The sequence below is a fragment of the Portunus trituberculatus genome, chromosome 37 (assembly GCF_017591435.1).
Source record: "Portunus trituberculatus isolate SZX2019 chromosome 37, ASM1759143v1, whole genome shotgun sequence".
In the NCBI taxonomy this organism is placed as follows: domain Eukaryota; kingdom Metazoa; phylum Arthropoda; class Malacostraca; order Decapoda; family Portunidae; genus Portunus; species Portunus trituberculatus.
The window spans coordinates 6,902,578-6,918,859 of record NC_059291.1 but is presented as its reverse complement, the minus strand read 5'-3'; the positions used below and the strand labels follow the sequence as shown (position 1 = coordinate 6,918,859).

General features: G+C 35.5%; 2 protein-coding genes across 11 annotated transcripts in view; one reads left to right on the top strand and one right to left on the bottom strand.

Annotated features, from left to right (window-relative positions):
- Positions 1-3,629, top strand: part of LOC123513918 (nucleolar protein 14-like) — a 16,859-nt gene extending 13,230 nt beyond the window's left edge. For 4 of the 7 annotated variants that reach the window (XM_045271406.1, XM_045271401.1, XM_045271407.1 and 1 more), the window contains 2 exons: positions 213-341; positions 3,497-3,629. In XM_045271406.1, the coding sequence (XP_045127341.1) occupies positions 213-303 (91 nt within the window). In that variant the 3' untranslated portion in view covers positions 304-341; positions 3,497-3,629. Of the gene's footprint in view, positions 1-212; positions 342-1,394; positions 1,541-3,496 lie in introns of those variants that run through there. The other 3 variants (XM_045271404.1, XM_045271405.1, XM_045271402.1) reach the window with 3 other exon arrangements.
- LOC123513919 (arginyl-tRNA--protein transferase 1-like) lies at positions 1,593-16,282 on the bottom strand. Of its 4 annotated transcripts, XM_045271409.1 has the most exons (11): positions 16,149-16,282; positions 13,639-13,765; positions 13,296-13,405; positions 11,360-11,470; positions 10,216-10,365; positions 9,686-9,894; positions 7,587-7,748; positions 5,759-5,920; positions 4,173-4,354; positions 2,594-2,846; positions 1,593-1,982 (listed from the first exon to the last, which is right to left on the bottom strand). In XM_045271409.1, exons 1-11 carry the CDS (start codon positions 16,252-16,254, stop codon positions 1,827-1,829), a joined length of 1,728 nt encoding a protein of 575 aa, XP_045127344.1. In that variant the 5' UTR covers positions 16,255-16,282; the 3' UTR covers positions 1,593-1,826. The 4 variants fall into 4 exon arrangements, with proteins under 4 accessions (XP_045127344.1, XP_045127346.1, XP_045127345.1 ...); XM_045271411.1 differs by lacking the exon at positions 5,759-5,920; XM_045271410.1 differs by lacking the exon at positions 7,587-7,748.

The window sequence follows — 16,282 nt, the reverse complement described above, 5'->3', positions numbered from 1 at the left end:
CTGTGCTATGCCAGGAAAGGGTTAAAAAGAACATACTGTTGTGTTCCTGTTAAAGGTGACTAAAGGATGGAATGAGGGAATTGAGAATGTCCTCAACACTTATTTCTGTAATGAGACAGAGGAACTATCATATTTAAGTTACTTTGCTATAAGAAGGTACCTATTTATTTCTGTATTCGATGGTTTATAACCATTCAACAACTTTTTTGTAGTGATGCTGATCGTAAGAGGAAGGTTGGGCAGATCATGAGTGGCCTACAGATGCAAGAAGGAGACTTCAAGAAAATGAAGAAGAAAAAATGATGTGTTATGGTTATCAGCATCTCATCCTCTGCAAACAGGTGAGTTATTCAGTAGAAATACATTTTTTATTGTGGAACAGTTTCTCATATTAGAAGTGTGATGTAATTAGTGATTCATGTACAGACAGGTATTATCTGAAATCCAATGGTGAAAAGGAAAGCTTTGGTGGAGCATATCTTGATGGATATAAAAATTTCAAATATTTTTTTTTATAAACCTATCTTCTTCCTACTACAATTTTTTCAGCATTTCACACTTCACCATTGATCTTGTTCTTCTCAGTTAACTTTCCAAATCATTCTTGACTCATGCACCTTGTTCCATGTCTAATTCCATACACTAATTTGACATTATTTTCTTTTCAATCTTGGATAGCTTATGAGTCTCACTTTTTAAGGTGATCTTTTCTATTTCCCTTTCCTTTCGTCTTCAGTCATCCAGTGGCCACTGATCTATCTCAAATTCACACACTCCTTAGTGTGTGGCTCTCCCATTTAATTTTCAACTCTTTCAACTATGCCTATCGACTTCTACCTTTCTTGCTTGCTGGAAATACATGACTAGTCAACATATACCTGCTATGCATAATATAAGTTGCGTCAACGCGAAATAGAAAAAAAAAAAAGCGAAATAAAGAAAGGGGCAATGGGGAAAGAAATAGAGAAAGCAGATGATTGTGTAGAGGAGGAACAATGTGTGTGAGAGAGAGAGAGAGAGAGAGAGAGAGAGAGAGAGAGAGAGAGAGAGAGAGAGAGAAGGGGAGGGGGCAATTGTATCATATTTTGATTGGTTATCTGCCTCCTGATAGACCACAAACCATAATCCATTTCACCTGCCTCCTAATACACCACAAACCATAGTCCATTTCACTCAAAAAATTCCCTTAGATTGTAGTTCCCCTTGGCATAGTCTAATCTTTCCTCTGTGTGTATTTACCGAGTTGTAGTTTTACAGTGTGTGTGTGTGTGTGTGTGGGGGGGGGGACACACACACACACACACACACACACACACACACACACACACACACACACACACACACAGTATGTTTACAAACCACAGTCACTGACCCCCTCCATTTTGCCTGATAAGAAGCTGTCTCAGGTATCACCCCACCACCTTGGAACCTGGACACAATGCTGGGGCTGTATTCTATTGCCCAGAAGAAGAGGTTAGCCACTTGGTATGCGAGGCAAAAATGAATGTTTTGGATAAACAGCATAACCCTCGACCTGTAACTTGCCTAATTTCTGATATAAAAATACAGGACTAACATATTAATCTGCTTACTTTAATTCAATGGAGAACCTTTATTAATTTTAGTGAAGTCTCGTACAACAAATATATTAACAACATTTACAATGTTTAAGGCAGCAAAAGACATTCTTGATAGTTTAGAATATATATAAGCAATATATAATAATAATATCTGCAATTTATCCTGAGGATAACTAACAGAAAACCTCGAGTAGAGGAAACAAATAGAGTATGTGACTATATTCTGAACATGTCGGACATGCATGCTCAGCTTCGACATAAAAATAAAGTATATGCACTTTTTGCTCCTACCAGTGATGCATATTCCCTAATTTCTTCTTCTTCTTCATCATCATCTTCATCAGCAAAATGTGACTGGTAATCTCCATATCTTACCAGATTTCGATTATGAAGAACCAGAATCTGAAATTAATTCAAGGTGTTATGCAGCAAAGTATCCAAGCAAAAATTGTAGAAAGAGTGAGAGAACTGTGCAGTGATGGACTAAACACCTCGTGATGATTGAGAGGCAGCAACACTATCCCACCAAGGTTGTCCTGGCAAGGCTTGGAAAACCTCTCCCCCACACTGAATGCTGTAAGGGAGCAAGTGGGATCCATTTGTCACATAATAACATTCGAAAGGCAAGGAGAGGGTTTCCAGGCCTTGCCAGGATCACTTACTGCGAAAAGAAATGGCACCAGCCAAATGGCGTCACTGATTTTCCTTGTAAAAATTCATATTCTACTGATTTTCCTTGTAAAAATTCAAAGTTCACACTTACAAGCTTCTTAGCTTTAAAAACAAAGCTCACATTATTAATTAATAGACATGTTGGAAGGAAGTGAGAGGAAACACCTGTAAATTTACTCCACTGAACTATTCCTTCAAATGAATGGAGATGGCTTTGGTTATAACTGTTGATACTGGGTCAGTGAGTCTGCATGGTGAAGAAGCAGTACAGTGAAACTAGTTAGAAATAAAGTTAACTTGTGTTTTCTCACACCACCTCCAGTTTTGACAATATTACTTACCTTGTTAATATCCACACGGCCATTGCTATCCACAGCATAAACGTTATCATTCAACCTGCTGTACTTTGCCTTGTCTAGTTTGGGTGTAGCTAATTCAATGGGAATCCACTCATAAGTCTCAGGACAAAGTAGGAAAGAGGGTTTGTACTTCCCCTTATAACGCATCTTGGGGCAAGAATGGATATAGAAACCCATGTAGTACCACTTGAGAGACGCTATTCTGCGTTGCAGCTCACGCACCAATGCCAACTCCCTGTGTGAGAAGAGTACATTACTGTTAATCCTCTTAGAGGTGGAAGATGATGGAGGCCAAGTATATGAAGGTACAATGCCGATGTGCAAAATCAATGACATGGAATGATTATACAGTGGCACCTCAGGATACAAGCATCTTGCCTTACAAGCAAATCCAGTTACAACCTCCAAATACTCGGAAAATTTGCCTCGGTATGCAAGCATTCCCTTGTGTTACAAATAATGCTGTGGTTAACCCAAGTGGTTCCCACCATTGCATGATGAATCACTCTCAAGTGTCCACATACGCGCAAGCATGTGCGCGCGCACACACACCTTCATACCACCCAAACTTTGTTTTCCACATAGTGTAAGTGCTTCTTTGTTTAGCAATATAGCAAGGAACCACTGTATAGTACTATCTTTATTTGTTGGAAAATTTCTTTAATTTTCCAACAAATAATGTTAATTGATTTTTATATACATTTTTTTTTTTTTTTTTGGATGTGGAACAGATTCAATTAGATTTCCATTCTTTTAAATGGGGAAATTTATTTTGAGATCCAAATGTTTCAGGATATGAGCAATGTTATGGAAGGAATTAAGTTAGCAAAAAAAAATTTAACAAGTTTATCATGGGTGTTTGTTTATTTATTATTTTTTTTTCAGACTGCTGAACAAGAGCTACCATGAAGTATATATTTCAATCACATGCGACATGGAGTCATGGATTCTGTGAGTTTTCAACCACAAAAATTAATAGTATGTATTGTATGTTCATTAAAATATCCTTTCTTTAAAAGATTTTTTTTTTCTTTCCATGTGATATGAGAGAAAATGTCTCATGAAATGTAATTACCAATATTATGGATAACAAGAAGATGCACCACAAACAGTACCTTGCATGAAGATGTACATTAATATACTATAGACATTTAAAATTAGGCCTTGGAGGTCAGGTGATGAAAATAAATTGAGATGAAGTCACTTAAGATCATGTAAAGTGAACATGGCATCTACACTGGATGCTGCTCATCATAATATATCAGGTAATTCATATTAAGAAAAAAATAATAATTTCAATATTGAAGCATCATTTAGCTTCTTGCATAAACAGTATACATATTTCCTGAACTTTTCCCAAAGTTGAGGGTAATAAAGACTGCAACCACCAGATTAGCTGAAGGTTCAAATATTTTAAAGAATCAGTGATCACGAAAATAGATAAATGAAAGGGCAGATAAGTACAAACTGGAAATACATTAACTTTGCAGTTATGTACATAATTTATATTCAATTAAATATTAGTAAATCCGACAGTATTTTGTAAAATATCTCAACTCACCTCAATGAAGCGTAGGTTCCCAATGACAAGAATGAATACTCGGGGTCATAATAAAGGTAGACAGAGGATACACAGTGTGGCAGGATGTCAAGGACTCCCACTGCAATGAGTCTGTCATCCAGCCAATACTGGTGGTGGAAGGAGCCATAACCCTGTTCTGGGCCATTTCCTGGCTGCCAAGGCTGTCACCACACACCAAAGAGAACACACGATTAGAAATATTTGATACACATTTCACAAATTTAGTACATAAAGCATACATTTTTCAGTAATTAATGAGTAATAGCATACTATATTGATGAAATATTCTTATAATTTTTGTAGTTAAATAGTTTTCTGAAAACATTTTGTTTGCATATGAAATATAATAAGTGAAATGGTCTTGTTTCTAATGAAGTAGTACATGCCATCCTTTACTGCACATGTGCTTGACAAAAACATATATATATATATATATATATATATATATATATATATATATTAGAGATGTATCGGATATCCGCATCCGCATTCGCATCCGCGGAACATCCGCATATTCTTTCACATCCGCATCCGCATCCGCATCCGCAGTTGTGATAAACTGAACATCCGCATCCGCATCCGCATCCGCATTTGTGATGTAATATACATCCGCATCCGCATCCGCATTCAACAGAGGATGTGTGGATGCGGATGTGTGTTGTGTATTGCACAACCTATATATTATAGAGTAATATACTCGTAATATAGAGTATAGACACGCAGTTACAGATACAGACCAGCAGAGTACTGCCTGCTGCTTACAGACTTAGAGTTCAGACAGAGGTTAGAAATGTGTAGTAAATTTAGTGATGTGCGTCTAATGAATTAATTATCTAGTAAAACTAAAGCAAATAATATCACGGATTCATTTCCTTTCAAACTTACACAACGTAATGTGTCTAGAATTTAGGGGAAGGTCAGGAGGAGGGGGCGAATTTTACTTAGTGACTATGAAGTACAAACATAGTAAATAAACTTCTCCTGTCTGCATGGTCTGACGTTGAAACAGGCTTTTTTCGGGAGGGGAGGGTGCTCCTCTTGGTGAGAACGTTTGACGTAAAAAACATCCGCATCCGCATCCGCATCCGCGAGGATGTCATATTTTGATATCCGCATCCGCATTTGCATCCGCATTTTAGTAGAGACTGACATCCGCATCCGCATTTGCATCCGCAAAATGACATCGCATATACATCCGCATCCGCGGATGTCTGAAATTCGACATCCGATACATCTCTAATATATATATATATATATATATATATATATATATATATATATTTATTCTTCAAAAAGTTTGTCTATTATTCCTTACATTGAAACTTGTTCATCCCTGTCTATATGTGACCGCTATGTGTGATGGCATGTACTACTTCAACTCTACAGCCAACAGTCTACAACACTGTGGCAATGGACAAGACTCTAATTACAAACTTAGTAATTGTATGTATGTAACAGTATGTAATAGTGAAAAACTTTAGCTAGATTCACATTCAAGCTTCTTGCATATTAAAGAATAATTTCAAATATGCTTAAAAAACCTAATACTAGAGGCTGGGCCATACCAACAGGGGCCCATCAACCAGGAAGTTTTGGTAGGACATCTTGTCACACTCGCATTCTGAATCATGATGCACTTCCAGCTGATACTTCCGAAAGACAGCATATGAGGCATTATAGGTGGCTTTGAATGCTGCCTCGGAAGGATCAACCCTCACCAGCTTCAGCTGTCAAGAGTCAATTTGTCAAAACTTAGTTTCAAATAATCTTAGTGCATTAGAGCTGAAGATGATAACCGATAGGTGTACCTAAAAGCAAACTCTTCAATGTAGAATTTCAAAATACTGGCAATAACAAGTGAGGCATGTAGTGATAGAAGGACCTAGGCACATGATATCTGTGACACATGCAGTTATTTTTTTAAGATGAATAAACATTATTATATATCATGAAGTATTAAAGATATTTTTGGGTAAAATATATATAAATTAATACTATCTCTACTTGTTTGTGCACATACAAAACTCATATACATCATGAAGATCTAAGCAAAAGATCCATACATACATATGCACAACCCTGATAGTTTCCCTAGCTAAGACAAGCACTCACATTCACTCTTATTCACCCCACTGTCTCAGCCCCTAAGCCAGAATCAGAAAACTTAATTCAGTACATTCCGTTTGCTAGCCAGCCTCTCACTGGACCACAGAGCTCATACGCAATGCCTTGACATTTAAACCTGATCAGATCAATATGCTGCATAAAATCTAAGATATCCACACTTCTTGCCATCACTTTTTCACTATGTTTTATGGCCACATATGGGAGGAATTGCTGAACTTAGTCTCAGTCTCAAGACTATCTCAAAACTGGTCATATCATTAGTAGTAAGCCCCTGTCACATCATGCCTCAAGTGTTTCATTCGTCACTCTTTCTACCAAAAACAGAATAGTAGAAACTACTACTAACAGTAGTAGGTTAAAAGTTTCAATTTAAATGGAATCTATTACTGAGAATAAAAGTGATTATGAGAGGAGGACAAGTGGATGTAAACCTTGGGAAAATTCAGACAAAAAAAGTGTTTGTGTAAAAATGAAATATGAGCAAAATAACTATTTCAAACACAAGGATTATCATATGACAAAAATGTATTACTTTTCACTGTCCAAAGATAATCTTTGAAATTTTGTCTAAGATAGACTAACGTGTTACATCAGTAAAGGAGAAAAATATCAATGGTTCAGAATACTGTATAATGAATTCCTTTAAGGGGGCTTAATTCTAGCATCATTTTCACTCTACAGAAGTTGAGCTTCAAAACAGGACAGACACAAAGATTGGTACTCTAGAATTTCTTGGAAATTCCTTGAAATTTAATTCCTTTTAGATGAAAAAGAAAATGTCCTCTCAATAAACATGTTTCATAAGTTGTTTGATTTCTTTATCAAGCTACAGCTATCACAAGCAGTATTCATACATGTATGTGAACAAAAGCATTGTATTGTTTGTACTGTAAGAGCTCTGTCTTTGCTAACTTTTACACTGCACTTTCTTCTTTCAATACATTTTTTATTAATCTTGCTGAATGACCAACAGTTGTGAATGCGGCTTCCTGGTTAACTGGCCCCTGTTTGGTATGGAAAAGGTATAAGTATTTTTTTTCATTATGATGGGGACTGTAAACCAGTAATACAAGATATAAGGCAAAGTATACCATCAAATGAAATATAGCTTCATTACTAAGGTCTAGATTCAATATGAAAAGTACAAATCTGCAGTTATTTCTAGTCAAGAATTATGAGAATGAATAAAACAAACATATTGCAAATATCTTCCTGGTCTGCAATCATTCCCATCACAGTTTCAGCCAGATTACAAGTGAGTACTACCTCAAGGGGTGAATTACACAGGAACCGCTTAAACTGAGACTCATTACACTTGTCTGCCGTGTCTCCGTGGATGGTAATTTGGTATTTCTGATACAACTGATGAGCCTTCTTGAAACTCTGCAGAAACTCAGCACTGCTTGGCTGGGAACGAACTAGTCTAACCTGTAAAGTCAAGTAATTATCTGTTCTTTCTTGGAAAACTAATTCTTTTATTTAGCAGCAGCACATTATGACAAACCAGACAGCAATACAACAGTACTATGACAAATTTAGAATTATTCCTGGTGTGGACAACTGAGATCTGAAATGATTACCGGCATATGTTTAGCTGGTACTCACATCACACTTTTACTGAACCTACAGACTTTAATTATTTATTTAGATAGTGGCCTAACACCTCATTAATGACAATAATAATCTATAAAGCATGATTTCTCATATTCTAGATCTTGAATGTAGGTACTTCATTTTCCATCCATCGATCCAATAATTTATGAAAACATTTTCTTGACATGTGAGTTATCCTTTCATTTGTGATTGATGGAATAAAGTATCTGGCAACCTACATGAATCATCCATGCCAAGTTTATGATTGTAATTTACTGCCCATGCATCCTATCTCAGGCCACAGTATCTGCCCTCCACCTGGAATACCTACCGTATGAAACATAACCACATCCAGAAATATGTTGTTAATGTGTTGTAGTAAGCCTCTGCCTCAGTTTATGTGCACAAAATAAAGTGGTTTATCATTATCCCTATTACAAGTATATTATGAAGGAGTTAGTACACATGACATTCCTCTCCATGCGAAATTCTACATTTTGCGCCAAAGCAGAAAAACTTCAAATTAAGATACAAATAACAGTTACAGGTTAAATCTTATTAAAGTGTTTATAAGGAGTTTGGGGTATAAAAGATGACACCGGGAAATGCTATTTTGTGCTGCACTTTATCTTGTGACACATCTGAGCCATCAACAATACCATTGCTTACTTTTCGACACCTACGAGTACAATATCAAATGTTACAGAAAATTCACAAAATTATTATACACTGCCTATATTCAATCTACATATTCTCTCTTTCTCTCCATAAACTACAGCCAATGAACACTGATCTTGTATTATAGCAGCTCACATATGTCGGGGGCGTAAATGAGCAGTCACTATTCATAAAGTCTTTACTGATGCATAACCAATTTCTTTTTTAAGTTGAAACATATTATGTTTCCATTTTATGATTGTAATGATGAGTGATGAGTGTGATGCACCCACATGCGTGCACGCACGTGTGCGCACGCCCGCACACACACACACACACACTACTCACAAGTTTCCTGTATTCTAAGTTTTGTGATCCTCAAGTTTTGCACATTATCATCCCAAGATTCACACTACTTTCACAAGCATCACTCACATTTACCTACCATCAGCATCATGTATATAGGTATAGGAGACTTTGCCAAAGTTGGAGCCAAATTTTGTGTATATATATATATATATATATATATATATATATATATATATATATATATATATATATATATATATATATATATATATATATATATATATATATATATATATATATATATATATATATATATATATATATATATATATATATATATATATATATATATATATATATATATATATATATATATATATATATATATATATATATATATATATATATATATATATATATATATATATATATATATATATATATATATATATATATATATATATATATATATATATATATATATATATAGCACAATATATATATATATATATATATATATATATATATATATATATATATATATATATATATATATATATATATATATATATATATACATATATATATATATATATATATATATATATATATATATATATATATATATATATATATATATATATATATATATATATATATATATATATATATATATATATATATATATATATATATATATATATATATATATATATATATATATATATATATATATATATATATATATATATATATATAATTGTGCTAGGTATGAAAGTTTCATGAGAGAAAAGCATGTAACACACCTCCAAGTTGTGGACTGGGTTTGCTGGAAGAGGCTCACACAAGAAGTCCTCCAGAGACTTTTCAGTGTTGCTCTGCTTAGACACTTTGATTTCCATTGGAGATTCACCTCTACCCAAGCTATCCAGTGCCCGCTTGGCTAACTTTGCCTCCCGCCTCTCTTGCCTGATGACCTTTGCTTTCCTGCATGGCGGTCGACTGGCATCTGGACCTGGGCAACCATGAAGTCAGGCTATACACAGTCTATGCACATGTGAATCATGTTCACTATCATGAAGCCACTCAACAAACTTTTGTCCCTGACACACTATAATATCAAAAATCTAATTTTACATGGGAACAAAAAGAAGTCTCATTTGGAGAATGGTAGTATCTACATGGCTGTGTGGGATTACTGGAGAGGTGGGAGGCAATGACAAATATCTACCTACTTCTATCTATCATAATGCAATCTTCCTTCTTCCTGTGAATCACATATAACAGAGTGAATGCTTGTTACAACTAAATCATGTCAGTAACAACACAAACTTACCGATGCCTGGAGAAACATTTCTTCTACCCTCCTGATTACTATTTGGTGAATCTTTGGTTGGAGAAGGAGCATCTGTACCTTCAATGGCCTTGGGCTTGCAGTCAGCAGATACTTCATTGTTATCTGATTTACTATTGCTGGACTGTAAACCTTGTGAGGATATGAGGAATTATTACCAAATGATTAGAAGTATTTTGAGTAAAACAGTATGGTTGCCAATTAGAATTGAAAACAATATAACCCCTAAGGTAAATTTGTAAATAAATTAATCTCTAAACTAAGATAATGTGGTTCCTTACATAAATTTGTATAAATAGTTGAACCTCTTATCAGAAACATCAGTACATTCTAAATATTAATACTTTGTTCATACTTAATACAGTCTTATAAGATTCAACACAGATGTTCACTATAGCAACTGGTAATAACAGGATGTCCATCATTGGTGCTACATTGGTGATTATGCCAGGTTACAGAGGTTATGTTAGAATACACTTGCCAAACAGTTAACCACTTCATACACCTTTAAAATACTCTAAAATCAGTAATAAGTGAGGCTCTACTGATACCATTTTTCTACTGATATTAATACTTCCTTTCTGTCCTATACCAATAGTAGTTGTACAGCTGATACTGTTAGCAAAGAAATTGAGGCCCTTTTCATTCTACTTTTTTGCCATAAACTGTCAAGTCAATGTTATATAATCTACACAAGCTTCACACCAACACACTGCCATTGTCTTTTTTTCAGAAGTGCAGTCCTAACTTTTATAGATAATGTATAATGTTTGTGCTTTACACAATAAGAAACATTTCCATTATTTACTGGAGGTGCCACATACCACCTCAATGGCAGGAAAAGTGGACTGACAGTAAGTAGAGACCTTAAGTAGGGAGGATATTAGGGACAAGTGGCTCAATGGGAAACGTTGCATTATAGCTACTCAATCATTCAGAGGAAACTTCTAGGAGTGATTTAAAATTACAGGCAGAAAAAAAAAAGCTGCACCTCAAAACAGGACAGTGTGTGTTCACAAGAACAATCACTGTCAGTCAAGGGTTAAGAGGTTCAAATAACACTATACAGCTTGAAACAACATTACAGTATTAGTGAAATGATTGGTAAAAAAATATTGATACATACGTTGTTCAGGAATTGCAACAGATTCTGGTAAAGAAAATGATGACACATCAAATTTTGCTTCAGATTCTGGCTTCACATATTCCTCATTTTCTCCCGCTTCACAAGTGCTATCTGAAAAAAATAACAATGAATACAAAGAGCATTTTGTCTTTTAACTCTACTGGTATTTTCTATAAAGTAATTCAAAATTAGAAATATTTGTTGGTATGTCATTGCATCACATGGCCCTCTGGCATCTCCATACTTCAGCTTTCTTACATGTCCTACAATTCCAACCATCCTGCTCCCTTGCACCATTTAACACGTTCTCTGTGTTACTATCCATTGTTGTGATGCGACTCACCGGTGGGTCGCATCACAACAGTTTTCACATACATCACATTTTAATCTTATTATTAAGAGAAATTGGATTATATTGTAAAATTTCAATACACAGTATGTGTAGAAGGGCATAATAAACACTGATAAATTATATGAAACTTATTTAGGCTTTAGTGTTATAAAAGTTATATGAAAAGAATCTTATTCCCATATTTTCTTTCTAATACATGCAAAAAAATCTGTATTATCTTGCATTTTTTTCCCTTCAAAAGAACATCAAACTTATTTCTATAGCAAATCATTGAAACAGGTATTACAATTGGACTTTCTTTGACTAGCTTCAATGATTTTTTAATTAATTTTTCATATTTTTTCTGATATTATTTGGACAATTTGTAGAAAAGCTGCCATTGGCGATCCTTTGAATTGCATATAAAGTAAACATAAGTAAAGAAACAAAACAGAATAAATAAAAAAATATCTGTTATAAAGATTAAATGAAAAATACTTTTCCCTATTACATGCAAAAAAACTATATTATCTTGCAATTTTCCTTCAGAAGAACATAAAACTTTTCTATAACAAATATTTCAAACTGAGGTATCACAACTGGACTTTCCTTGATAAGCTTCAATAATTTTCTCATTGATTTTTTCATAATTTCATAATTTTCCTGATATCATCTTTACTATCTTATTTTATCATCTCTCTCTTCTGTTGAACTAAGATGACTATAAAACTGTAGCATTCATTTTCTGAATATGGAAAAGAGACAAAAATATATAAACAAATTTAGGAAAGAAAAAATATAGCACATTATAGAGACACACTGAATATCGATGAATAAAGTATGCCCACTGGTGGGTTGTATTGCAGAGGTCATAAATTTTTCATGGTACACAATGCGACCCACAAGTGGGCAAACACAGAGGTTGCCGGTTCATTTGGGTGTCCTTTTCTCACTTGCTGGCTTGACCAGCACTGACGTGATGACATTTTATTTGTATCACAGTGCAGGAGAGTTTGCTGCGCTGGCAATCACAGGGAATATGTTAAGCAGTCTTCTCCCCCGACAACTCACAAAGGACTCCTCTCTCCTGACAGCATGTATCCCTGCTTGAAAGTTTTCTCTCCGTTTCCAAACTGTCTACAACTTGGAACAAGTTCTCCATTAGCTTAAGGCATTCATATAGAAAGCCTTCAAACTATTCAGTAATCTCCTGTCCACTTTATACATCTTTGACTCATTCCATATTTCTATGCAATCAATTCTGTCCAATAGTTTTCTCAAAGTTCAAGGTTAACAATAGCTTTCTTCTGCTATGTTAACAGTTTTTGATTACTGCCATCTTCAATAAAAACAATAAAAGTGTAAAATAAAAAATAATAATACAAATCACCCAAATATCCTGAAAACAATTCTAGACCCTCAATGTTCTTACCTTATCTTAATTAACTAATGCTACTTCTGAACATGAAGATAACATTTCAGGACTTAACAGCTCTTGACAGGTACAGTAAGTGTAGCTACTCACTTCCTCATTTATATTTTTTCACTATATCATATTCTACAATACTCTAAAAGTGTTACCATTTCCAAACTGCTGTGACTTACCCATTTCTGGTGTTCTGCATTCCTTCCTCCCACCGTGACTAAGATACCGATGCATACGTTTGAGAACTTTCTTTTGACTTTTGCTGAGCTTGATCTCCAGGGCATCACATCTATGAAACAAAAGAACTTACAACCCCTGCTTCTACTCTTCATTACCGGAAAAAAACAGGATAAATGTCCATCTGATACAATGTACTTCAGCTTGCCAATAATACTTATAAATCTTCTGATCTATTTACATTTTTTGTCTGAAGCAGATAATCATTAATCACATGAACAGCTCATGAATGAAAATCCTTTAATGTGACTGTCCCTTAAATTCCTGAACCAAAGAAGGACCTACTTGATGGTGTACATTGGGCAGCAGGTCTTTTCCATGGTTGGCTTGTAGCAATACTTTCCACTTCGCCTCCACCCTCGGTCTATCAGCGCCTGGTAGTCACCAACAGCCATTCTGTGTGCCCACATGCCTGCCAATAAGAATTTTGTGATGAATAACTGAAAGGCCCTAAAGTAAAAGATATGATGCTAAATGCAAACATTTTGTAAATGTAAAATAACTTAGTTGATACACACATATGAAACCTACTCCATACATGGATGGTTAAGGCTCCTGTAAGAAAACTGGCAGAGAAAACTCAGAACATCTAACTTCATAGAAGCTGTTTCAACAAGAGACAAAATGTGAATTTTATGGTGATCAAATATGAAGTTATGAAAGGGTACAACTTTAATCAAGACATTTATCCCTGGCTTTTGACTATTTCTTTCAAATCTTTTAAGGAACCTGCAGTTCCAGTGGGCCTTTTTTTTTTATAATGTTTTGTTGCCCTTGGCAGTTTTCCTTCATGAGAGAGAGAGAGAGAGAGAGAGAGAGAGAGAGAGAGAGAGAGAGAGAGAGAGAGAGAGAGAGAGAGAGAGAGAAAAAAAAAAAAAAGCTTCCTACCCAGGATACCTACCTAACTTTAGAAATGCACAAAATTAAGGCAATAGAAGAGTAGTTTGAGGTATTAGAATAGCAACTCTTTGGAACAGAATGCATATAGTCTAAGAATATGTGGATGCTGACAGTAGGAAGACTGATTAGGCAAGGTGCAAATACAAAGACACAATGCCAGAGAGCAACGGAAGTGACCCCATCCGCTCCATAAGCCCCTCCAAGGCTTAAGGCCAGTGAGGTAGGTAAACATACTGCTCTATTATGAAAAATCTTAATAGGAGGCATGAAATAGTCAGAGGGGTACTAGAGGGAAGAACAACCCCTTAATCATCAAGAGTAGAATGTATACAAGTTTTAAATCAAGTGACATATGTAACAATTCTATCTAGCTATATCTCATAGAGAATAGGCATGCATCTAACAGAAGTACAGGAATCTGAGGAAGGAGTTTGTCCTATAATATTTCTATAAAAATCCTCTCGATTTAGTTTTACATTTTTAAATAGATGATGTGATATCTAATATATTAATGGAGAGAGATAGTACTTATTGAGTTACTTCATTTTTAAACCCCTAAAACCACACTTTCTAGAGGCATTTTCTTATTACTGAAGTGGTATTTCTCTCTCCTACTTCAGTCTTATCTTTCTTTCTGTCAACCTGTAAAGGCGTAAGAAGATAAAGATAAGATAAATCAAGATACATAACACCAATAACCAAGACAGAGACACCAGGCTGGCTTGCAAAAGAAAGGGTAAAATAAACAAAATAAAACATTGGATGAGACTGCAATTAATTCAAGTATGTCAATGTCTCACTCAGCGTATGACAAAGCTGAGCTGGCTGCTGCACATTGCACCACCGAGTTGTGACTTTACCACACAATGAACTTCCAAGTTGCTGAGTCAAAAGTTGCAAACATTTTTAAACAATTGGATTAAGTAAAGTCACACTGCCAATTTTCACGACTCTGAACAGGAACAAAGATGACTTTTTTTTTTAATAGAACTTGTTGCAGCTGGAAGAGATGGGAAGACAAGGAGGAGGAGAATAACCTCTAGGCATTAGTTTAAGCTGTGTTTTAACAAAAAATAAATAATAATAAATAAATAAATAAGTAAATAAGAAAATGGTAGATATGCATTTCTTTGCTTTATAAAAGCATGTTCCTATTATAGCGGTAAAATTTACTTTGTAATTTAGCGGAGTCACACTGGGAGAACAAGTCGCAGTCACAAAGTTGAGCTGAGGCCAGCTGAAAGAGTCACAAAGTCGCAGTCATACCAGATCCAACGGCAAAGTCATATTTGAAAAACTGAGTCGTGCCCAGCTCTGTGATAATGTTCATGTACAACTTTACAGATGATGTAAGAAATACTTAAAAATTCTACTGTACATATTCATAATGGCAAACAAAATCATTAACCTTTGAATCCACTTTTCTCAGAGGCCACACATTACAAGTCAATTACCAGTACTGCCCTAGTGACAAAATGAACACTGAACGAGCCCTTGGGACATCACAATGAAACGCAACCTACAACAAGGCACAGACACACTAGGCCTTTGATTGACTGTAGTCCACCCAGTGCCAGGTGAATCTTGCATAAAGACAGGCCCAGGAAAGCTCACCCGATGACACACACCCGCTTAATTAAGAGGAACCTTTAAGAAAAATTCAACAAAATGAACAGAGGAGACAGACCGGGTCCTGCAATACTGCAGAGCACAGGAAGCACCACGTGTGGGTCCAGTGGCTCCCACAGCTTGCCTCACGTCACACTGCAAACCATCGCCGGGTGGGAACGTCAAGTCCACCTGACCGTCGCACCAGCACAGGTTGCCCAGCTCACCTGTCACCCCCCTCACGCCTCACCAGTCACCACCACGCCACTAAAACCAATGCGACTTACCGTGGCTGAAGTTCGTGTCACTTGATTTGCAGTAACCACATTTGTAACCCTTGTGACTCCGCATATATTCCACAATAGAATAAGCGGGGTCCTTCTCCGCGGCCATATTGAGTTAAACTTTTCCAGCCGCCTGG

Excerpts from the sequence above, each read along its gene's own strand:
- LOC123513919 (XM_045271409.1), bottom strand. The coding sequence starts at position 16,254 with ATGGCCGCGGAGAAGGACCCCGCTTATTCTATTGTGGAATATATGCGG. Across the intron at positions 13,766-16,148 it reads TGACACGAACTTCAGCCACG|GCATGTGGGCACACAGAATG; the intron begins GTAAGTCGCATT and ends TCTTATTGGCAG. Across the intron at positions 13,406-13,638 it reads TGCCCAATGTACACCATCAA|ATGTGATGCCCTGGAGATCA; the intron begins GTAGGTCCTTCT and ends TTTGTTTCATAG.